This window comes from Colias philodice, chromosome 14, assembly GCF_061535455.1.
Source record: "Colias philodice isolate Cphi_HAF_F1 chromosome 14, ilColPhil1 Martin Lab GWU primary, whole genome shotgun sequence".
Classification (NCBI taxonomy): Eukaryota; Metazoa; Arthropoda; class Insecta; order Lepidoptera; family Pieridae; genus Colias; species Colias philodice.
The window spans coordinates 10090297-10117673 of NC_143099.1; the positions used below are offsets into that span (position 1 = coordinate 10090297).

Sequence of the window (27377 nt, forward strand, 5' to 3'; positions counted from 1 at the left end):
ATTAGATAACTAAAAGCCCATTGCACTATTTCAATTTTATTTACGGATAAGGTTTATTAAAAAAAATAAACAGCGGTTATAAATATTTTTTCTTATTTTAAAGGAAATATTTTTGTCTGTACCTTACGAAATGTTTAACGATGTGTAGTGTCGTTCATCTATTACATGATATTCATATTTATATTAGCTGTGCCCTGCGGTTTTACGCGCAGTGCTCCGCTCCTCTTAGTCTTAGCGTGTTGATAATATATTATAGCCTATAGCTTTCCTCGATAAATAGGCTACCTAACAAGTCACCGAAAGAATTTTTTCCACCAAATCGGACCTGTAGATCCTGAGATGAGCGCGTTCAAAGAAACAAACAAATTCATCAGCTTTATAATATTATATTATATACTACATATATACTATGTATATAGATAACTAGAATTTTACTTTAAGAATCGTAAGAAAAATTTATGAAACTATTTGACCTTTTCGTACCGCTCCCTTGATCGGCGAAGTTTTAGAATTTTACCTTTCCGACCTTTACACGTTCCTCATATTGCATTCCTTTACTTCTCAAGATATCGCGCCTTAATGCCAGACATTTCGGAATTCAATGGAATTCTAAAGTATGTATCTATACTAATATTATAAAGAGTTTGTTTGTTTGGAACCACGGGTCCGACTAGATAAATTATTTCACTGGAAGATAGAGTCTATAAGCTACATAATAACAAGCGTATGCGTGTAAAACCGCGGGGAAAAACTAGTAGTAGATTAACATGTGCGTATGAGAGTAATTTATGTGTACAGACAATTGTTCAAAACAGTTGTTACAACAAAAACAGTGTTCCACAGTTATGCTCTCCATACTTAACTGTTTGGAACACGAAACACACCTATTTTTAATAGCTTGAAGTGGGGTAGCTAAATAGATATTGGAATAACAATTACCATTTATAGATTAAACTTACAATTTTTCACACAGTCAAGATTTTTCGTTCGTACCATTATTTTCCAACTATTGCTTACTCATATACTTATTCTTGGTATACTTTCCAAAACTATCATAATTAACGGGATTACAATATATGTTTTTTAAGATATTGCATAGCTTCTATCGCGGGCCTTGAGCGCGGGGACCGAATCCAGAAATTCCGTAACGAAAAAACCTCACGCTCCCCAATCCGACGGACACGGAGGTGTGGCTTGAAGGCATATCATGCAATACACAGACATGTCAAGAATGTCTGTGATGCAATAGCTTTACCGCGGCAGTCCCCGAGTGCCACACGTCTTTTTTTTTACAGAATTCCCTAATGATCTACTTACCGCATTCTTCGTATACTTCTCCAAGCTCCGCAGCGCTTGCTCGAAGTAGTCCTCTCCATACGCGCCCTTCTGTTCGTCACTCAGCCGCTTCCACATGTCGCGCGCTTGTTCCAGAAGCTTCTCTTCGTTGAGCCACGCGCTGCCCGTCGTATACTCGCCCGCTGCTACTACCACCTATTGAATGAATGAAATGAATAAACAATTACATGAAATGAATAAACATTATAATATTTGACTAGAGTATCAAACATAATTGTAGCGGTTGTATTTTATAATCTTAATTAATGTAATATTTTTTTTTTGTATTAATGAATAAATTGTATTGTAAATTTGACCTCCCTATCGCATTGGGTAAACTGTAATGGTAGGAATGGTTTTATATAATAAATAAATAAAAATGAATAAATAAATTCTTTATTGTACACCATAAGCGAAATAATACTTTATTATATATAAATTTATACCATAATAATTTAGTCCGTAATCGCTACATTAAAATTAGAATACTCTTTACAGTCACTCGACTCTTTATTTAATATGGTGCTGACAGAATAACAGCGTTACAGCCTCAGCTATAACATTTATGCTGAGTCAGTAATCCCTTTCCCTGAGGTGATACAGATATAATATAATATTATTAAGTCTACATGTAATGTTATACTTTTTTTTTTAGTTATAAGTGTCGTCTGTAATATTTTAATGTACTGTATCATTTTTTGGGAATAAATGTGTTTCTATTCTATTCTATTCTATTCTATTCTTTTTAAGTTTTCAACGCGAAAGGAACACAACCACTGTACCAATTAGGCTTATCTTAAAAATGAAAGAAATAAGTATCTTTCGCTATGTTAAATGAATACAAATACAATAAGAGGACAGGCGTACACAATATAATATGCCTTTGATTTTCTTTACAAGTGCTTGGTACCTTGTTAGAAAGATATTATTTTCAGACTTAATTAAGTACATATCTATATATATGTACTATACTGAACGTAGCGCTATTGCTTCGAGAACTGTGACGTTATTTTAAGAATCAACGCTAAAATGGTTTTTATCAAAATATTTATTTATACGTGAATTTATGTCGCATATCAAACGTTATGTTTGAGTGATGAATGATCATGAAAATTTAATTAATTTATCAACCATATTGTTATTAATTAGCCCACCCAAAAATTACTATTAAGTAGGTATATAAGAATAGCTAATTATCCAAGTTGTTATTGCTTTACATAGTTTAAATTACATGTAAAAGCTATGCTCAAGGCTTCGTTCGCGACACAAATTAGAATTCCAGACAGCTTTTGATGTCAGCTGAAACGCTTTGATATTCTGAATAATATCTAACTTTCTTAAAGATGGAGGATATCAAAGAACAAAGTCTTTGCTAAGTCACCATATACACAAAATTTATTTATCCACTTGACATGCACACATTAAATAAATTACATTTTCCAAGCCAGTCCAGTGAAGTTCATACTTTGAATACATGTCAAATTATATGAGCCATAATATTACACACGAATATCATTTACAGTATACTGTTTACAGAAATAACAACTTCAAAGCGTATTAATTAATTTTGCGAATAATTTGATCATTTTATGCGTTTCTGCTTCGAGCAAACCACACCTTCGTTAAATAAAATTCAGTTATTTACATTGCTTTGTTATAAAGGAAACCGAATTAAAATAATATAATTTATTTTATTTATTATAATTTATTTTATTAAAATAATAGTATTAATATAATTTACGAAAATAAAATCCAATATTTGTGTCACTTATCGTATTCAGTTACTTATACGTTAAATAACTATCTGTTCCTCTTAATGAGATTAATTATATTTGAAACCAGGTTTTTGCTTTGTTAATGTTCATCACAAAGCGATAGTTTTCATAACAATTTTTATATTTAAGACGAGAATATGCTTGTCATGATCAAAATAAATTATAGGAGCATTGAAGCTTAGAAAGCTTTTTGTTATTGATCACAATACCTAAAGTTAGAGAGAAATTTGAAATGACCTCAAAATAGCTATTATCCTAGACAAAGTCAAGGATACTTTAAACTAGAACGTAACTTTAAAATAAGAGATAGATTTTACCAAACCAAGCAGTATTTAAGACCGTTTATACATTTATTATTTAAATAGCAACTTCAAGGGAACCACTTAGAAAAAGGCTTTTTAAAAATGTAACCGATAAAATATTTTACAGATTTAACTTCTCTAAACTTTTACTTATCTGACTCTATCTGACTTATAAACGAAAAATTATTCATAATCCCCAAACCATTTCGATTCTATCTATTTGTGCTTTGAAATTCTACGTTGCTTTTTACACTAATTTTACACTAATTTGCGTAAGACACAAGTTAAAATTATTTAATTATTAACATGATCTTGCATCGAAGCCTCCTCATTGACATCAAATTTCTGAACCAACCACCAATCTTACGATTACATGTAGTTATATAATTAAAAATTTCTATTCTACCACGCAAGAAATCCTGCTAAAAGAATTAATTTTTAATAATTTAACCATTCTCAAAATGAGGGCGCTCTAAATATAAGTCGCGAACTTGATACCAAGTAGGGACATTAAACTTTTAATATGCCTCTCATTAGAACTAGACTTAACCTAGTTACAAGATAATGCAGCCGGATCGAGCGTTATAATGTTACATATTTATTACTAAATTAAGTAGTCATTTGTATTTCATCTGTGTGAAATACAAATGACGAAAGCACCTAATTATACTGCTTTTGATGTTATTTTGAAAGTGAATAATAAATACAGGATAAACAGTCGTGATATCAAAAGTTATCTATATCAAAGAGAAATATGATTTATTGAATGTGTGATAAAGTTTAGACTTTCTTTTTGTAGTTCTATCGGTTGAACAGTAATGAAATTGCTAAAGCTCGGTCACTCGTAGATATGCCTTAGATTGCCTCTCGCTTTTCTCATAAATGCACGAGAGCCAATCCATGATTTATGCCTCGTTTGCAATTTATTTATTCGGCATATTTCTATTGATTTATATTTTTTAGCGTGCATTATTCTAGAACAGCGTAATGCACAATGCACATAAAATAGATTCAGTTAAGCGATAAAATTGTAGTTATGAATGCATTTAATATAAACATACTAGCGGTCCGCCCCGGCTTCGCCCGTGGTACATATGAAAAATAGATGTTGGCCGATTCTCAGACTTACCCGATATGCACAGAAAATTTCATGACAATCGGTCCACCCGTTTCGGAGGAGTATGCAGACTAACATTGTGACACGAGAATTTTATATATAAGAAGATTATTGTTAAATCTAAATCAGTAATTTCTAACATATTTATAGGTAGTTAATAATATGTATAGATAACTGTATACACTATACACGTAATAAAGAATGTATAAAAGAAGCGAATATAACGCGTCAAAAGAATATAAATGAATCATTTGAATAGACGACGATCGCCAATGATAACTGAAAAAAAAAAATCAAGAAGCGGTCATAAAATTAGTCTGAAGTCAGTATAAAAGAGATGAATAGGTAATCGTATCTGGATTAATTCTAATGAAAGCAAACACTACAAACCTCTTTCATAATGAAAAGGAACGAGCTATTCAAGGGAACGTAATTTACGAAGTTTTCTAATCGAATTTGTACCATTAATTGAGTCGGAACTTCGTTCGCGGTATAAATTTGGTTTAGGTGCAAGACGCTCATTAGTTTCGTCTAAAATTCTTCCCGATAGTGCTTGTAACGAGGTTAACCCATTACGTGTGCGACCCACAAAGTTACCTATAACACAGATTATTTGCAACATAAGTCTTCATTATTAAACTTTATGTAACGTACGCTTCAGGGTACCAAGGGGTTAACGGTCAAAGTCGAAAACACATACCTAATTTGGTACTCTTTGAATATTAACATTATAATTTTATATAAGGGATACAATTTATCAATGCTTTATGTTTTATGATAGTAATTTTTCAAGACATAAAGTAATTTTTCTTTATAATCCCACGGGTCCTGCATCTTTCGCCAGGAAGGATGTATGAACAAGATGATATCCTTATGATTTCTCATTATTTTACACTGTTACTAGATTATAAGCTGCCTTAATTTTGGAAAGAACGAGAAACGAAGATTTATGTACCTTTTATTATAAAAATTAAATAATTAGATGATTTTGGGGCCGTAAGAACTTTTTAAAAGGCCTGAAACGTGTTTCGCCTAAGTGCCTGATATCATGAGATAGACGTGATGCATACCTTATAAAGGAAAAGGGATTTCATACATATTTAACATTATCTTACCTGAATCAGTATAATATAAAAATGTGGTTAGATACAGTATTTATTGGATTATATTTATATCTGTTTGTTTGTTTACCTGACTGTCTTTTTTTCACGCCTGAAATAATGAGCCGATTTGGTTGAAATTAGTTAATAAAAATAGTTTGAAACCTGAGAAAGGAAAGGTTTTATTTCAGAAATTAGTGGGTTAGGTTGCAAAGTTTGTATTATAATATAGCCGCGGCCAGTGACGCCGTGCACCAGCGCTGCCACGTGCGTCACGAATCACTACAAGGGCCGTATTATGAACTCTTTCCAGACAGTTTACGCCGTGAATTGAACTGACTGGCAAATTCATTAAATACCATAATTAACCATGGCTGGTTATTGCGATCATTATATGAATTTGCCAGTCAGGAACTCATAATACGGCCCCTGTTTAACACACGCGCTACTATATACTCACCACATCAACACCGCGCGGCTTCAGCTCCCTGCGCAGGCACGCCGCCATCGCGTCGAGCGCGGCCAGCGACGCCGCGTGCACGCCGCGCACCGGCGCCGCCACGTGCGTCAGGATGGACGATGCGAGCACCACACGTCCGCGCGCTCTGCGTACGAGCGGTAGCATCACTTGGACGAGGCGAGCTGGGCCTGTACAGTGTACATAAGAAATATGATTGAATGAATGAATGAATGAAAATACTTTATTTGCACCAAAACAAGGAAACAATACGAAAAAAACACATACAAACAAACACGTACAAAAAGGCGGCCTTATCGCTAAAGCAGCGATCACTTCCAGGCAAACTTTAGTCGACGATCATATGCATATTAGCCCATATTTGATCCCACTGCATATAAGTTTAGGTCGCCAGTGGGGCTGTGGGATTGGCCGATGTTACATGTCATCGAACATAAAATTAAAAAAATACTCAAGCGATTTTATTTCATTAATCACATAGGTACAATTTTGAGATAACAGAGACAATTTGATTAATTGCAATTATTTAATAAATTTACATTGCGTATACTTAAATCATGAATCGAAAATTATTGCGATGAAACATTTTTATATTACTAAATGGCAGTAGTAGTAGATCAGAGTTCATTAAAGCTCTTTCGCAATTTTTAAGTCTAAAGGCCGACCTTTCTTCCCATGCAAGAATTTTCTATCAATTCAATCTTTCTTTCCTATTATTTCTGAAATCAATACCAATATGAAGTGCTCTGAACAGTGTACCTATATTTAAAAAGCTGTTCCAGGTCATGTAACTTAATTTACTGTTTCCATAAGGAACTTATTGCAATTATCCGCTTACTTAGCTTGAATATAATACGTCCAGTAAAATGAGTCTGACATAAAATTATAGTAAGTTGCTGGAAACAAAGTAATAGCTGAGACAAAGAGTAATGAGACTTCTAATTCTTGCAAATGTTTTAAAGGAAATGTCAAGATTTCATTGTTACAGATAAATAGAACAATGTGAACTCGGAAAATATCTCATTAGTTAATATTTAACGTAATTAAAGCCTACACGAAATTAAATATGTATACTGTATAGCTTCATATTTTGCCTGGCAGGAAAATTAAGTGTTCGGTACATTACATGTTGATAACATTTAGGAAATTTTACATAAATAACTACATTAATATTTTAGGAGAATCCTTAATGAGCTATTTCAAAATTACAATGGTATGAAATTTTAATCTAAAAGTTAAAAGTCTAAGTAATTACGACGAGAAGGATAATAGAATTATTATCCTTCTCGTTTGAAACTTTCAGTATTATTTGACAATCACTCGATGGGCTGGGGTGTAGCATTCAGCTCATCTACAAGGAAAAACTTTTCAAATTAATAAGTGGAATATAGAGCCTTGGGTTGAACTTGATAATATAGATAGGTATACCTATCTGCTTTTAAATATTTCGGTAAAGTAAACAATTTTCTTTAAATTTAATTTAATCTCAAATATGTACTTTTAATCTGAAAAAGAATGGTTAGAAAAACATTATAGAATGTAAAGTCATATTGTAGTCATAAATTATATTATAACATTTTGACAAAAATATGATACGATGTTACGTATCATCACAAAAAAATAAAATACTCATACGAGCAACATAAGCAGAAATTTTTAATTTCCAACTTCCAAACTTTCAGACTTCAGCTGCTCGCTGCTTATTAAAAAGTTAGCCCAGATCTGAATTAACACGTTTAATTAACCTCAACTCACAATATGAGCACATTTTTTATAAAATAGCAATATGTAATAGTGTAATCTGTATAAGAATACTGAATAGTGTAAATCCCTGAATAAAACTTTAATGTTACACTGAATTTTTATTATTCATTTACATAGGTACTAGGTTTATTTTCACTTATAATAATTTGTAGGTTCTTAAGATCTATAGGTACAAGTATATTATAAAGCTGAAGAGTTTGTTTGTTTGAACGCGCTAATCTTTGGAACTATTGGTCCGATTTGATTTTTCGGTGTTATATAGCCTATTTATCGAAGAAGGCTCTACATTACGCTTAGGATGTTATGAAATAAACTAAAATAATATTTCAAATAATCTAGCCGGCAAAATCTGATGTTGAGAAAATTGGTTTATATTATCATTTTACTAGCTTCCGTTCGAACCTTCCAATCGGATAAATAATATATTTCACGATATTATTTCCGTTGAAAAAATATGTAACGTTATTACCTATATGTACATCGAAGCGTGAAAGGAAGAATATAAATTATTTTATTTATATTTGAATCTCATTATCTGCAGCATCTTGTATATTGAATATTGATCGTAGTATGAAACAGTTTATGGGTAATTTAAACTTTTTATCGTAAAAAGATAACGACCTAAAATATTTGCAATAAGGCACAAGAATCTCAACTCCAAAGAAAATTGAGGCCATTGCGGCCTAGACGAGATAAAAGGGTAAATGTAGACGACGTTTCAATGCGATAAACGTAAGAAAGGATTTAGTACTAAAGGATAAGAGTAAGTAAGATTCGTATACATATTTCCAAGTATTTTAAATTCTTCTACAATAAATACGTCGGCATAGACCTTACTAAAAATTCGCGCTTTAATATTATTTAAAAAGCCGTAATAATATTCAGCCAGCCAAATACTTCGTTTCGGCAAAATGCCAAATTCCGTCTATTCATTTCAAAACTATGCTAAATTGAGAATGTGGGTATAAAAATTGAAATATTGGCTTATATGAGATGTTAAGAAATCGATACAAATAATATGGAATATGTAACATACAGTAATATACATATTGTAAGCCATATTCCTTTGTTTGTTGGCTTTTGTTGGGTACAGAACTACTTAAGTTGAAGTTAAAAACGCGAAAGAAACTGCCGATTCACGCCTGAATATCTGGATTGCTTTTTATGAAATTTTATTAATTATTCATATATAATAAAATTTTAAAGAAGCAAATATTTAATTAAACGACTGTCGCAGTACGAAGAAAAGTCTAGTATTTGTGATAAACTAAATCCCTATCTATATAAATAAATAAATAAATATTTCGGGACAATTTTCACACACGGCACGATCTGATCCCATACTAAGCTTCCGCTTGTGTTATGGAAACCAGATGGCTGATAAATAATTTTAACATATATAATTTTAAATAAATACTTATATAGATAATTAACACCCAGACACAGCGCAAACATCTATGTTCATCACACAAATATTTGCCCCGGGTGGGAATCGAACCCACGACCTCTGGCTTGGAAGACAGGGCCACTACCAACCAAGCCAACGGGCCAGTCAATATAACCTTTATCTTTTACAAGAAGAAAATTAGGAATCATTATTAGAACATTTTCTTTCAGATTGGGTTATGCTCGGACCTCATTAATCTTACCCGCACGTAGTCTAAGCTCAACATTAAATGCGTGGAAAATTTAGTATCTTCTGGTGTCTACAGTCTATCTAAGCACGAGGTATTTTTTTCTCTTGTCTTTTCACCGTATAATTTATATCATTATGTCTTACAATTTATTATATATTGTAATTAATAAGCTGAAGTCCGCGACTACGTTTTTGTGTAGCGGCTAAAAAATGTTAATCTTATAATATAAAAATGAATCGCAAAATGTGTTGGTAAGCGCATAACTTGAGAACGGCTGAACCGATTTCGATAATTCTTTTTTTATTATATTCCTTGAAGTACGAGGATGGTTCTTATGGAGAGAAAACGTAAACATGTACCACGGGCGAAGCCGGGGCGGACCGCTAGTTTAGTATAAACATCATCCAAACATCCACATGATCACACAGATCCCTACCACTCTCCCCAACTTAACGTTCATAACAAGATTAAAAACTTTTCATTCAAATTTTATACACTTTCAGTATTATTTACTACTGCTACAAGCGAATTGTGTTGATCATATCATACTTTAAGCTTAGGCTTATCAAGTTTGTGCCAAATTAATTCATTTCATTTAATTCACGTACTGCTAGATACAAAAAGTTTAGCGGAACAGCCTTATCGGCAAAAACACTTATAGTAATTAAGCCAGCGGGTTAACAGAATTCAAATTCAAATTCAAATTCAAATTTCTTTATTTGCAGAATGTAGATTTACAAAGATGTTAGGTAGATACATATTACATAGGCTCTTAAACATTCTGGCTCTTAATTGAGCATGCAAATATATTATAAATTACAATAAACAATTTTATATTACACAACACTAGATCCCATTAACATTATATATATATTAAATTATAGCAGCTATTATAAATTTTTACAAACAAATATTTCGGTCGAATATTCGGTTCGGAAATTAGTGTTTAAATATATTCCTGACAGGAGTTTAAATATATTCCTGACCCGGTTGAGTTAAACGTTGCTTTCATTCAACCTCCTGGAAATTCTTGAAACAACAAACCGTGAAGTTTTTACAAAAGTACGAACTATTTTTTCCAGTACATAATTGTTATGTGTGCTGAATATTTTATACTTTATTTTTAGAGGCTAGGTATATTTTTCTAACAATAAAAATCGTTTTATACTTTTTTCTTGTACATATTAGATGCCGACGGGCAAAATTGCACTTGTTAAACGATGTTATCTGTTACTTAAGCAATTTATTGTTAATATTATTGTTATACGTAGGTATACGCATTGAGGTATGTCCATAAGAATGTGTCTATTCTATGGCTGAATTCCCAAGACAATTAGGTAGCGTAAATTCCATTGCGTCATGTAAGCTTTCACAGTGATTATGTTTTATTAGGTTCATTACTTTCGAGCGAATACATCGCAGTATAAACGCAGCTATCAGAATATAACATTATTTCTGTTGGCAAAAACATTTTAAGCACCCCAATTAGTAAAAATATTTATTTGCTTCTGTTCAACTGCTTGTCCGCTTAAACTTTTGAGCTCACTGTCATGCTTAATGGTTGACTTTCAGAGATATCTTTTATTTTATACTTAAGTCACTTTTGAATTAAATGCAGATAAAACCAGTTTAGCACATATTCAGAATTGCACGCTATATGTGTACGCTTAAGCCTTATATCCACTTGAGCATGCTCAGGCGAATGAGCGGCTCATTTGGCCGAGCCGCTCTAGTGGAGACGCCTGAGCATGCTCGGGCCGCGCGTGCTCAGGCGTCTCCACTTGAGCGGCTCGGCCAAATGAGCCGCTCATTCGCCTGAGCATGCTCAAGTGGATATAAGGCTTAAGATGGGCGTGAACATAGTAGAGATTTCACTTTGCTATGTCATATTAAATTAATTTTTTGAATGGTAAAACGTAATGGTTAGGGAGCCAGGTGCAAATTGGGTTCATTATTTCCTCTCAAGAGATAATTCGTCAGAAGCATCAGAGTATAGTATTATAAAGCCTCGTGAACGTCAGCTGGCGCTCGGTTGGGGGGGTGAGCGGTTGTAGCCTCCCACGCACGCAGGAAAAAAAAATACATTCATTCATTTCCTCTCAGCTAAAAATTTGTCAAATTGTAGCTAACCCAATATCTCAACGAAAAAAAATAATCAGCTGGTTACAACGTGGTGTATTGTACGTCAGCTGGTGTCTCGAACATGAAAAAAGAACAATTATTTTCCGTGATTTCCTCTCAAACAAAAATTTACCTGATGATAGCTTATATGTAACTGTGGATAAATATATAAGTCAGCTGGCTGTATCTTGGTGGAAAAACCGTCAGCTGATACTTTGAAAGTTATTACATAGGAGTTAGACAGAAGCATCTATTGCCAATTTATATGCATCAGCTGACTAGGTTTTCCTCAACTTATTGCTAGCTGTTTTTTTAACTGACTTCAAAAAAAAGGAGGAGGTTATCAATTCGGCCGGTATGTTTTTTTATGTATGTTCACCGATTACTCCGAGGTTTCTGAAACGATTGACGTGATTCTTTTTTTTTTTGTTTGATGCGGAATGGTGTCGAATTGGTCCCATAAAAATTTGGATTCGGATTTATTCGGATAGGCCCAGTAGTTTTTATTTTATGAGCATTTTTGTCTAATCTCGATGACTTAATTGAAATGAAGCAAGTAAAGTTGATTCACTTCCTGGTAACCGATTGAGCTGAAATTTTGTATACGTATGTAAATTGGATAGCGATGAAACATTATCATGATATAGAGCTGATTTGATGATGGAATCGGAAGGTGGCCATAGGAACTCGGTAATATATTGACTCAACTTTAGGTATCGAGTTTGGGCTCGTTGGATTCGTGTTGAAAAATACACTAAAAAGTATTAAATAAAAATAACTACGTTAATCATTGATCTTTTTTAGACGATTAAATCCGTACATATGGCAAACAAACTCTTCATTTAACATTTATTAACATTTACGAGAAATTATTTCAATCTGACTTTATGTTGACGTCCTGCAAAACTTACATCGTTGGTATATAACGACTCTGATAATGAATCGGAAAGAGAGGAAAGTGACTCAAGCCAGAGCGAAAACGAATAAATCATATTGTTCTCATTATCATTTTTTATCAAGTTTATATAATAAATATTATTTATCGAGTAACTAGTTCATTTATTGCTAATTGATTATTTAATTATTTAAATATATAAAATTATTTGATTACATACTTATTCGTTTCAAAAATATTGATACTGAATGTTTATTTCAACTTAACTCTTATATTGAAGCGCAATGTCGAATAATGAAAGATACGTCATTTCCTCTCAGATGAAAATTTGTGAGCTGATTGTTAATATACTGATGCGATAAATAAAAAAAATCAGCTAGCAATAAGTTGAGGAAAACCTAGTCAGCTGATGCATATAAATTGGCAATAGATGTTTCTGTCTAACTCCTATGTAATAACTTTCAAAGTATCAGCTGACGGTTTTTCCACCAAGATACAGCCAGCTGACTTATATATTTATCCACAGTTACATATAAGCTATCATCAGGTAAATTTTTGTTTGAGAGGAAATCACGGAAAATAATTGTTCTTTTTTCATGTTCGAGACACCAGCTGACGTACAATACACCACGTTGTAACCAGCTGATTATTTTTTTTCGTTGAGATATTGGGTTAGCTACAATTTGACAAATTTTTAGCTGAGAGGAAATGACTGAATATATTTTTTTTTCCTACGTGCGTGGGAGGCTACAGCCGCTCATCCCCCCAACCGAGCTCCAGCTGACGTTCACGAGGCTTCATAATACTATACTTTGATGCATTTTACAAATTACCGCTTGAGAGGAACTTGGTCATAAAATCTGCTGCTGGCTCCCAGACCATAATAGCATTTAATCTTATTTTAAACACGACGAATTAATGTCATTTAACATTACACCGAAGTTATTTTCTTAACTTTCAAAAGATAATACTTGCTATAAAACAAACACAAGAGACAAGTTTCGAATTTCTCAACTATTAGTCTACAGGAGTTGTCTCTCCTAACATAGTTCAGTACGCAAGTGTATATTCCGCCTTATTAACTCTAGGAAGTTCCATAGTTCAATGCAGCGACAGGCTTACTAGCGTTTGACGAAGATGGATTAGTTATTCACCATTAATTGTTACATTCTCAATAGAGGATATTATTATAATCGCATGTAGTCTTGCATGCTCAATTAATCCGTCCGTTACTTGGCAGATACATGAGTAAGTATATTTATTAAAATAAATGTTAAAATCTAAGTAATAAATCCAAACGAGGATTAATATAATTTATGTCTATTACTTTATTAGCTTTATTGTTACTCTTACTTTAGTGTTTTTATTAAATGTTATGACTTATGTAGTGATGATAGAGCACGTATTAATATAAATCACGTTTGAATGTAACACAATCACTAATCATATTATCATTTACATAATATAAAATATTATCACGCTCTTATTAGGATTACTATGATTATTTGACTGTAGAATCTACACCACAGGATTATAATCTAACGTTGCTTACAACACTTACGAGTAAAACGATAAATTCAAACGACAAAATATTTGCGCAGTCCCTTCGCAATGGTATTAAGTAATTGGCTATTACGGTTTGCCACAACATTAATTGAAGGAACGGAGGGTGAAATTTCAGGAGAAAGTGAGTTACCGGATATTTCTAGTAGCAAAAGATGATATTATTTTGCAAATTGCAGCCTAGAACAAGGCAAAAGTCGTAGAGATAAAAAGGTATCGTATATTAAAGTAATGCTTTTATAAATCGATACTATTTCATATAAATAGAAGATTATTTCGTACCTACTGCCCTACTGTTATGCGCATTAAAAGTTATTTTAAGTGTGAATTAAATTTTATGAAAAACTTTCTATGCGAAAATTTTTACTCACACGATCGTATTCAACTATAAAACATTTTCACCTTCTTTGATTAAAATAAATGTGAATTACTTTCCTCTTTATTTAAAATGAAGGCCAATTTATTCCTTTTTATTCAAACTGAATAAATTTCATGTATATTATACATATAAGAGATTAAAAGCGAATATGAATGTGCTCTCTCGTGAACATTATATTATTCAAGGATACATCGCGACGGGCAATTATTAAAATATTTATATGGAACTTATATAGAAACTCTCTGAAATATTTAACGCAGCGCCTTTCACATTTATCGCGTTAAAATTTTCAGTCAAATAAATAATGCCTGATATTTCAGGTGACCGTTACCCTGTAACCATACAATACAGAAGGGAATACTACGCCATTAATTTCCCATAAAGCCTACAAACAGTAATTTAATAATTCAGTGTCTAAAGAAATTACTTTCGAACAACTAGCTCCATCTAGCGATTTTCAGCGAAACTATTTTGAAGTTTACACCTAGATACGAACCCAAAAGATTGACTTCCATAGCTCGTCGAATGACTGAAAACGGCACCCACTCTAGTTCGCCAAGAGCGCACCAAGATTCACAGTTGACGATCGCCCACAAGCCTTGCGCGCCCTCTGGTAGGTGGTCCACGATGTATAGAGACGCTGACAGAATCTGAAATAAGGAATTGAAGTGGTTCCATTTTTTGACGCTAGATGGCAATAAAGGTATTAGATGGAAATCGTAAGCTCTATGACGTACGTATTATTATTTTTCACAACATTTTGGTGGTTACGTGGTAATATTTTTCTAAGAATTTGAATATTCCACCAAGACTCAACTCCAATATCAATAACCTTTGTATTTAAGTGTGTTTTTCTATAGAATTAGATTTCAGTTTTGTAAATTAATCGCGTAAACTAAAACTCTAGACATGATAAGTTATAATGAATTTTGCATTAAACTTGTTTTGAATCTGCGGAAAATAATTTAAATAAAAAAAATTGAACTCATTGATCTTCAAAATTCGAAACACGTAGCCACCTAAATATAATTTACAAACATTTCTCATTAGTTATTATTGGACCGTATAAATTACATACAATATTGCTGACATAAAGTTCAATATAAACCATGCACTGTGCTAAGAATATCCGATGTATGTTTCTTTAGTACTTAAAGAAAACATAAATGAACTGAAGCAATCAATTAAAAACAAATTACCTATACATATTAAAATGTCGAGTCAAAATTTGTTTAGTACTAATTAAAAAGAAGCATTAAAAAACTAAAATTATATAACTCTAAATGTACTGACGTCATACTGACGTCATTTATACACTTTTCACTACTTTCGGTTAGAAATATTGGGAAGCGATATTGTAGCAATAAATTCAATCGTTGCATTTTACTCGTAGCACGTTAACTATATTTTATTTCAAATCGAAAGGATTACGATCCTTTGCATTTTAAGTGAAGTCTCATTTTCCCGCTTTATTTAACTACATATTGCAAAAGGTCAATCTTTTCTTTTGGAATAACATTATTCTAAATTTAAATTTATTGATGGCCAGCTGAGAGAACTCAAGAATTTATACACAGATAAAAAAAGGAGCAACATAATGAATTGTTTTTTGGTAAATATTACGGTTTATACATATATTTATAATAAAGTTATGTTTTGATATTATAATATGTATGTTTAAATATGGATCTCTTGATCCACATAGCGCAATGCTATGAAATATCATAAAACACTATTAAGATTTAATAACTAAGTAATATTACATAAAATTTGAAGATAATTTACGTAGAAATCCCTCCTAAAGTTTAATTACTTTTGGAACTTCAAAGACTTTTTTGTAATAAGATGAAGCGATATAACACAAAATTTATGACGCGACTATTCTCAGTACATCGTCATAAAGGTTGAAGAAATTTACTTAATGTCGGTTTTATGTTCCTTAAAATGTGTATTTATTATGTAAGAAGTATTTAAAGTAATGAATATTGAATCAATTAACAAATTAATCCTTGTAATCTTAAAATCTGTTGACGACTGTTTATCTCCAGGCCGTATTCAATATTTAAAATCATGTTAGTTATCCATTTGGTTTTCAAATATTTTATTTGAAATATTAATGCAAACATTTTTAATCGCAACGTAAGGTTAAAGTTACGTCATTGCTTGTGTATCTATATTTTAATAAATTTTATAATTTCAAACCTGTGTTTCAGACGTCACATCCAATTGCAGGGTGTGCAACCTTCCAGAACAATCTTCCTTCAGCATGTCCGCGTCAATGTTGCCAGCCTTGCTCTGGAAGCCCGCGAACACGTGGTACCCCAAATCATCCAACCTTCTGGCTAACGCGTTACCTAGGACATTGTCACAGCCGGTCACAAGTACAGCCTTACCAGCTGCGGTCACCTGTCAACAACAACAAATTGTTTATAATCGTATATATCGTAATACCTACGTCATCACGTATAAAATTGTTTACGTCTGGATAAGTGTTCGAAATAAACAGGATTATTTTTAAAGCCGGTGCAATGTCGTTTGCGGACGTGTAATTTTGTTTTGCTGGATTAAAAATAATGCTATTTTAAAGTACGACGTCACAGTATGTTTTCGTTTTATTTAATTTTTGAGATGCTGAATTGGAACCGAATAATCTGAATGTTGGAAATTGTAAAACATAAGGTTTATGTTTAAATCTCTACAAGCCATCCGACCTCGTCCTATTAAACTAGGTGGATTTTTACAAACTATCAATGATTATAAAAAATAAGAAATCCGAATCTTTCGGTAAGATAGATATTCTATGAATGAGCTAAAAATATCTTCATATCCATACAAACTTTCATATTATGCGGATATTATCATATGACATAGATATATCTTACCTATACAGGGAGTATTCTTCACTATTATTTAGATAATGCCAATTTTTATTATTTTATAAGATGTTAAACGAAGATGGTTATTCTTGCCAGTAGAAGAGAAAGTGAATGAAAATGTTATCCAAATATGTACCTAGTGCAAGTTATTGATACATTCGTTATCAATGTATCATAGTGCAAACTGATTTGGTTTTGGACACAATATTGAGACATTAAAAAAATATAAGAAAAAATAACATCGCACACCATTTATAAATGTTTTTCACGCAATTGTCATCGCGTTTTATTACATGCGAATGGCTTATAGCACTGATTAGTGCGTGACTAGAGCCATTGAGAGCCGTAAGATTAAGAATTAACTGCCAACCCGAAAATATTTAACCTCAAACGTCACGGCACACATGCTACAATACTTTCTAAAGGAATAAAATATTCACTTAGCCGTCATTATAACCGACATCAATCAAGCTGTCGCTCTATTTCCAACGAAAACTTCATTTCGTCGCCAGCCCTATTATGATATAACAATCTTCATTCAGCCCTCATCCTATGAATAGAGAATCAAATTATGTCTGCATTTCGATTTTGTTCTGTAGTAGTGAGCGTTTTGTAAAACCGCGACACAAGGTTGAAATAAAAGCTTGCTATTTGTGCTCTCGTTTCATAAATATCGAGTTATTGACACATCCGTATGCTGATGTTCATTAGTTTAACATTCTTTCATGAAAAAATAAATGATGGACGTAGCTTGCCTTCCGCTAGATTAGATAAAATTAAGTTGTGAATCATCTGCAAACATAGAAGTTTACAATTTGTAGGCCAGCGATAAGTTCGAAACTAGAAAAGAAAGCAGTCTAAGTACATTATAATATAGTTCGATCTATTTTGTGCATACGGTCGTTAGCCTATTTTTATATTGGACTTTCGAATGGCACTGATGACGCAAGACCGTGTATCTTTGAGGTTGGCACCACACACCGTTCTTTCTTTAATTCGATTTGATCCGTACTTAAAGGATATCCCATAATAAACTTGTAAATTAAATTTACTAAGCTTCAAAGGGTCCAAAGGTTTATAAGCTATATTAAGGCTATATTCATCAATGAAAATTTATTGTTATTATGATCCAGCCTGCTCTTTGTCTTGAAGCTATTTTCATGTAGGCCATGATATACCTTCATCTATTTTGCACTTTAAGCCGTTAAGTTTCTTGCCGTTAATATTTAGACTAATATTAAGAGAAGTTTCAATTTATCAGTTCATTTGTAGATTATCGCGGAAATTACTGATAGGTATAATTACATTTTATTTCATACTAGCGGTCCGCCCCGGCTTCGCCTGTGGTACCTACATGTTTAAACTATCCTATCTCTCAAGTTGGATCGAACTGCACATGGTGTGCGAATTTTATTATAATCGGTTAAGTGGTTTAGGAGTCCATTGAGGACAAACATTGTGACACGAGATTTACATATATTAAGATATTGACATAGGATTCTACATTTTCTTACGATTAATACATATCTACTTTATTATATTTTCTTAAATCAAGGTACATATTTAATTACACCTAAATATAATTATATTATTTATCAATTCTTATACAATGAAATAAATTGCAAATATTCTATCATCCAGGTAATATATGTCTACTGAATTTAAAAGGGAAGTTTGAAGAAAATCCCCACATCGTCGTATACCGCATGCATAATATATAAGCAGCATATGTCATAATATATAAAGTGTGAAATAAGCCTGATGCAACTGTTTATTCGAATACTTATCGTAAAAGCTTCATAAACAAATGGTTTTACTCTGTAAATAATAACTCACGTCTTCGCCTCAGGTGTTTAAAATCTTTTTAAAATGTAGTTTCAGATTTATGGATATTTAGAGGTATAAACTTCTGGAAGCGTTTAATGTCTTCTCAGATATGTATTTTGTGCATAAATTTTGTGGTATGTGTCATCTCATAAACCAAAATTGAAGTGATGCTTTTCGTATTTTTAGAAATTCTTTTGGTTTTAGTCAGAGAGTAGATATGAAGCAATAAATATTTAAAAAATATTTATTGCTTCATATCTAAAAAATATTTATTGCTTCATATCATTCACATTCTGAACAGTGAATTTCAATAAAAAGCTCTAACTTCGGATGATTATTATATTAAGACAATTATAATACAAATAAACAAAAGATAATTGCTAATTACGGCGCTAAAGTGTTAGTATTATAATAAAATTCATAGTTGGCTAATTCAATTCGATTTTTTGAACAAATTCATTATATTAGACGAAACAAAGTCTATTTGCTATTAAATATCTATACATCTATACAAAAAATATTATAAAGAGGAAAGGTTTGATTTTTTGTTTGTTTGTTTGTTTGTAGAGGAAAGTCACTAAATATGGAATAGTATCCTAATATGGAATTCCTTCATTTCTCTAAGACTATAAGTATGAATCGCAACATTCGACCATCTTCTGTTTCATTTGGTGTACTAATTATCGCACTAACACCATCGAGTTAGTTGCGTGGACGGTTTCCGTGTGGCAGGGGTGTTTTGTTTTGTTGCCATGCAGAAATTTTTTAAGGTAAGTAATAAATGAGTATTTACCGGCTATTATGTTTGTTTACATAAGTGTTATACTATTTAGTATATCGGTATTATGTTTATTTCACCATTTTGTGATCTTTTGTCTTTAAAATATTGTGAATTGAAAAAATATTTAGAAGAGTTTGAACGAGTATAAAAATCCAAATATGGACAGTCGTCGGTGTCTAATTATAGAATACTATAAACTTGCTATTATTTTTTTAAAAACTGTATGTAATGTTTGTTTTTAGAATGTCCGGTTCACAATCAACCTAACGAAAAATCTGGGATGAAGAAAAAACGGCACAATCTATAAAATTCGTCCGAGAAAAGAAAATGGGGTATTTGAAAGCGGCACAGGATTTCCAAGTCCCTAGGACAACTTTATTTCATCATTATATTTCTATTTCTTCTTTCAACGTTATTAACTTTATTAAGAGAAACAAACAATCGAAGAAAAATAAGGATGATAGTGAAGAAGAAAGACTCTGAGGAACTAGACGCTATCCAGTTTGATGAAGGTAGTGGAACATGATGAGTCGATGGACCAAGTGCCTTCTGACTCTGCAGATGCAGAATGTAACATACATGCATCAGCAGAGTCAGGAGGTTTTTTTCAAGACTTTTTTCCATGGATGAAAGTGGAGAAAGTTGAATTAAATGCTTGACGTATGGGCTCTGAACACATTATGATGTGCTGGTCCAGATGGATCTGGATTTGCGACTTTTGCAAGTAATTACGTAACTTCTTCCATTTATCACAATATGTTACATTCATTTAATTGATCTCAAAGATATTCATTACATTTTTGTTATTGTTATGTTGATTTATGCTTATATTCCATATATGGGTACCTATTCCATATTTGGTTACTCATTTGGGATTTTGTTTTTTGTGTAAGATTTTAATTTGATTACTGATATATTTCGTTAAATGCTGTTAATTATTACTTATAGATGTATGACTGACCAGTAAAAACAATAAACTGATTTAATTTATGCAAAGTTTTATTTTTATATCCCAAAAACAAAATGGTATTCCATATTTGGTTACTTTCCTCTATGAATTGAATAGGCTCCGAAACTACTTGGCAGATTTGAAAAATTCTTTCACTGTTGGAAAGCTACATCATTTCTGAGTGACATAGGCTAGGTTTTATCCCGGAAATCCCACGGGAACGGGAACTATGCGGGTTTTTTTTTGAAAACGCGGGCGAAGCCGCAGGCGGAAAGCTAGTTGATAATATAACATTGCTCCCTACATTGAGAGTTGGATAATCCTTTGAAGATTTTATGCTTAATTTTTTATATGAATAAAGGCATTAAGTGCTAAATTATTTTATTGAATAATGTATTTTATATAGACACCAATGCGTAGAATATTCTTAAATTTATTCAAAAGTTTCCCAAAGGTCAAACGAGTGCATTGGTATTTCACAGTTATTTAATTACTACAATTCGGCAAAATAACGAAATAAACGTTTCTTAGAAAAAAGGAATTCGCGAACCGAAATATCCATTTAAATTTGGCCTGGATCCATTTTATTCCATTAGCAGAGTTTATAGAGTGTATTCCCTATGGGCAGTCGTGGCCTTCACCCAAATACCTGTGGCTTGTAATTACTTGTGGAAAATTACTTGTAATAAAATGAATAATTTCAATGGACTGTGACAATGAATTATTGTTACACCTCTGGAGAAATTTCTGGAAATATGATTGACTTAGCGTTTTTGGGTACTGGTGTAATCTTTAACGGGCATTTAGCTCGATTTGTGTTTTTAGTTTAAAGAACTGTTGTTAATTATTTTTTTGTATTGATTAAAATAGATGCAATGTTTTTTACCTCTTTTCTAATCTCTTTGTCTTAAAAATGAAAATCGACATGAATACCTACTTCATCTTTTTAATCCATACTAATATTATAAATGCGAAAGTAACTCTGTCTGTCTGTTACTCAATCACGCCTAAACTACTGAACCAATTTTCATGAAATTTGGTATGGAGATATTTTGATACCCGAGAAAGGACATAGGCTACTTTTTATCCCGGGAAAATGACGCAATCCCGGAAATCCCACGGGAACGGGAACTTTGCGGGTTTTTCTTTGACTGCGCGGGCGAAGCCGCGGGTGGAAACCTAGTATTTAATAATTGTATTTCTTTAACAGCGCCCGCGTCATCTAAGTACGCACGAATCAACTCAAACCTCACTTATTTCATCACAATTATTTATAATTTAATTTGGAATTCTATTTATAACCTTAACTAATCCAGAATATTAATAGATGCAAATCTCATCTATACCTATTTCTATTTCCGATGTAGCCAAGATAAATAGGCTCAGATAGCAGCTTAAATGTCGTGTATATTTATTTATACTGCAACATCTGTTGAACGTAGTCAATATTTATTTTCACTATTTTTATGGCTTATAATGACCTCATTATAATACAAATAACAAACAAGCGTCCTTTGATGGTTGGCGACACACACGGGCACGATGTAAAAAGAATTCGTATGGAATTTCAGATGTATGATTTTTCGTTTAATACTTTTGATTCATTTATAAATAAAAAGTAGGCCTGAAAATTAGTATGAAATAGCATGAACGATTTTTATTTCATAACTCAATACTGAAGTACAGGTCAAAATGAAAACGAAATTGAGATTTAGTATAAGAGACACACCAATGGTGTCAGTTAATATTATACAATAATGTTAAATGTATAATTATTCACATTTATAAATATTTATACAATTACAAATGGTAACGAACTGTCCTGAATACCGCAGACAGTTGCGACAAAACAACTGGGCGCTAAATAACACTGAAGCATTCATTCAGACATTAGTTAATACAACCTAATCCGCGATAAACTATGATTACAAAAGTATAACAATATCTCTAAAATAACCATGTTACGGTGTAGTAAATAGGCATGTTCAGATTAATAATAATACTTTCAAATAATATAACTACATAGTGTACGTCTATATATATCAGAACTAGGTTTCCGCCCGCGGCTTCGCCCGCGCAGTCAAAGAAAAACCCGCATAGTTCCCGTTCCCGTGGGATTTCAGGGATTGCGTCATTTTCCCGGGATAAAAAGTAGCTTATGTCAGGACATAGGCTAGAAAGGTCTCGGGTATCAAAATATCTCCATACCAAATTCATGAAAATTGGTTCAGTAGTTTAGGCGTGATTGAGTAACAGACAGACAAACAGAGTTACTTTCGCATTAATATTAGTATGGATAATAATGAAATACTTTCAGTTTCCTATACTAAAACTTTTTAATACACATGTGTATATCTATAATAACTATACTTATAACAACAACTACTTATTACAATAGAGTAATAAACTAGAAATTCCATCACTGCAACTAATCAATGACATTTGTTTACAAAAACTTGAACTAAAATCACGAGAACTGAGCAGACAAATCAATTTAGGAGGATTATAAAAAATAGCATTCCATTTTTAGAGGACATTTCAATAAATTCAGTAACACGCACTACGTTCATAATTCAGGATAAAGGTTTAAGGGTTTAGATTTCTTTGTTGCAGAAATTATTAATACCACCAATAAAACGAAATTACATTTATTTTCATAGCCAATAGATGTTTATGATAACATTTGGAGGGAGGAATTCAGATAAAGGGATAGATGAATAATTTGATTGTTAAAGTAACGAAATATCTTAAAATCATTTAGCAAATAATAATAAGATATAAAACACTTTATACAATAAATAGCGTCGGCGTCTAAAATTGCAATTAAATAAAAGCGAATTGTTTGCCTTAAAATACTACAAAAACTTTCCAACCCAAATTATTGTTTCAAGCTTTGTTTAAATGTTTAAAACTAGTTTGTGGAACTAATTGTTTATGAATTTATAATGAGCGATAAATCTGACTGAACTTAATGGTCTCTACTATAAAATATTTACTATAGAGCAGGCTCCAAGGAGATGTTCGTTTGCAAAAATAGCGGACCTAAATCTGACTTCTGATATATATTGTATAGATCCCAGACATCCTATAGACAGATGTTGCCAACCAGTTTTGTGGTCCCCCTCTCCCCACCCCGTTAATTAAATATGGCATACAAAGATAAAAATAAAAATTTTCAAAACATGCCGTGTGGGGTATCAAATGAAAGAGCTTATTGAGTAGATCACGAATATATAGCATACTATAACATTTCTTACACTTTCTCTAAGATTTTTTAGAAAATTTACGAAAATGCTCCATTTTTGAGTTAACTTTAAACCACTATAGATTGAAAACTCATGAATATATTTTTTAAATTATTATTTTAAATAATTAACAATAGTCCATTGTTTACGATTCAATAGTTCGTAATATAATATAAGTGAGCTATATGTATGTGGTGGATTTGATGACCCCACAAAATGTTTTAAATTGCAAGGCGCAACTTTCACTGAATTCAAGCTGATTCAAGAATGTTCTGCCATATTTTTCATTCTCTCAAACACAACGACAGTGCAGGGATAATTATTCTAAGCCCTGACACCGATATTTTTGTATTAGGCCTTTATTTCTGGCATAAACTTGAAAATATATTCGCCATCTTTGAATGCTCCCCCCACTCCCCCATGCAACTATTTCACTGTACGAACTATTGAATCGTAAACAATGGACTATTGTTAATTATTTAAAATAATAATTAAAAAAATATATTCATGAGTTTTCAATCTATAGTGGTTTAAAGTTAACTCAAAAATGAAGCATTTTCGTAAATTTTCTAAAAAATCTTAGAGAAAGTGTAAGAAATGTTATAGTATGCTATATGTTCGTGATCTACTCAATAAGCTCTTTCATTTGATACCCCACACGGCATGTTTTGGAAATTTTTATTTTTATCTTTGTATGCCATATTTAATTACCGGGGTGGGGAGAGGGGGACCACAAAACTGGTTGGCAACATCTGTCTATAGGATGTCTGGGATCTATACAATATATATCAGAAGTCAGATTGAGGTCCGCTATTTTTGCAAGCGAAACTCCACTGAGAGTCCGGTCTACTAGGTATCACGTAAATTCTGAAAGTGTGCAGATAATTTAAGAATTTCAATACGTGTGAATGTTTGTTTATGTTATTTAGAAAAAATTATGTGATTCACATTCACAAAATTGAATAAAAATTGTGAATACATCTTTATGGTATTGTATAAAAGCTTTCCCTTTTTTTTTTGGAAGAATGATGTATTGAAAATAGAGCTCAAAAGTACGATTTTCGGTTTTATGTTCTATGTGAGTGTCTTTGTCCAATTACATAACTGATAATCATGTATTAAAACATCATTTTTTTTCTGTTAAATATATGTTTCATTGTAATCTAGCAAAAAGGTTAAACAATTTATCTCCTCAGTAATAATTCATGGAAAAGACACGTCGGCGCTATTGAAAGCAACGGGAAAAGTCTTGTCTAGGAAAATATCGTCTTTCTTTCATTTTATGTAGATTCACTATCGTTCTAACCGGGAAACAGCGTAGGTGGTTATTTATCGTTTTAATACGAATATATCCGCTGATATGACTCAATTTCATAGTTTATTTACTACTTAACATAATATCCTACTTCATTGATCCGGCTAGTCGGTTAAAGGTCAAAAAAAAGGGAGACGAGACGCGCATAGGGAAGTTAAAATATGAAAATATTTTTCAATTGTTTTCAATTTATAATATAATTCTTATCTTGAAGAGTGGACAGTAATATGTTCAATGTACTTTTCCCTTAATTTATGTTACTTGTGAAGTGTAGGGAATTAAGTTACTAATAACTAGTTATAATGTTACTAATAAAATGAACATTAACCGCTATCACAATTTTAATAGTGGGCGAATTAATATCTGTCAGAATTTTCCCTTTGAGCTAAAACATACATTGAAGCGAACATAATTTTGTACGTTAATATAAATTACGATAAGTATCGAATTATAGTGTAATATGACGGTAAAGTGCTCCACAATATTGGCTCGATCTAAAATTAGATAAACTCGTTGAAATGTGCAAACATGTGTCGTTGAGTACACTGTACCGCGCGTATGCTGAAAACCTCCTGGCTTGTTACTATTATTACCTACGACCCCATTCATAATGTACTGTAATAACACTGACCCTAGTTTACCTTATTCCATTCATTCGTATTATTCTTGGGAGAGGGATTTCCCACAGGATTTTCGCTTGACTTATTTTTAGATTTGCTTTTATTATAGTTTACGTATTGTTATTATGTTATTAAAATTAAGAAAAACAAAAGAAAATAAGCATATAATATACAACCTCATTGCAATAGCTTAGCACTGGCCACTTATAAATTATCGGCATAAAAAAATAAATGTTGAATTCGAAATTTGAAATGAAATAAAACGAGCGTAGGTTTAATAAATTATAAAGATATCTGTTACAGAAAAGTGCGTTGTGGAAAATAACAATTGTTATTAAGTTATCAAATTCGAATGAAATCCATATAATTATACAAGTATGGTTTCATATGCAGTTACAGCCATGGAAAAAGGGATTAAATTCGATATACGCGCTACGCGTAGGAGTCATAATGTTCTTCGACGTGAGTCACGACTGAGACGTGATTTGCAAGTTTTTGAATCAGTTTTCTGATCATAGTTAAGTTAGTACAATGTTGGGAGTTGCCGACGCCGTGTGACTCATCTTTATGAATGGATAGTATTATTGGTTTAGAAATCCGCCGCAAATAAAACTGGGAAATTGTAGCTAAGTGCGAGTGAGTATTATGGAAATCGTTAATGCTTTTGTTCATCCCACGTTATTGCATGACCTTTTAAGTGAAGATATCAGCGGCACCATGGCTATGAGACATAGAACGCCTACGTTTCGCTTCAGGACGCTTGCCAGTTTTAAGTTGTTTTTATTGTTCAAAAATCTAGGTTACTTTCTGAGAATAACATGCGTAATATTGACGTTAAAACTTTCGCTACGTATATTTGTAGGGAATTTTTGTCACATTTTATTGTGCTTGAGCATTTGATATGGGTATTACGAGAAAATTATTTTTAGTACATTAACGTTCTCTTTGTACTTCAAGTATTAACTTTTTATGATATTTTTATCTAGTTTTTAAACCATTTTCACATACGCACATATACACGCACAAACATTACAAGAACAATAACACCAAAAGCATGATGTGCAACAATACTAGAGCTTTCTCATTTAATATTCACATTTGTTAGTTTTTAGTTCAACGACAATGTTCACAAATTCAACACGTGTACAGGTTCTACTAGGATTACCCGGAATTACTCGTTCCACAGGAAACCGTGGTATAATCACGACTAGAGTAACGCCCACATTCTTTTGAGATGAAAATTGTATAGATCGTGATTTGTCATCAGCCTAAAATTTTCATCGTACGTGGGCGTACGA

General features: G+C 32.3%; 1 protein-coding gene across 1 annotated transcript in view; it reads right to left on the reverse strand.

Moving 5' to 3' along the window:
* LOC149483016 (D-beta-hydroxybutyrate dehydrogenase, mitochondrial) overlaps positions 1–27377 on the reverse strand; it is a 58621-nt gene that overhangs the window by 6323 nt on the left and 24921 nt on the right. The window contains exons 4-7 of the mRNA XM_089703122.1: positions 16669–16872; positions 14963–15116; positions 6090–6277; positions 1318–1491 (exon numbers count right to left, since the gene is read on the reverse strand). Coding sequence (XP_089559248.1) covers positions 1318–1491; positions 6090–6277; positions 14963–15116; positions 16669–16872 — 720 coding nt within the window. The remainder of the gene's footprint in view (positions 1–1317; positions 1492–6089; positions 6278–14962; positions 15117–16668; positions 16873–27377) is intronic.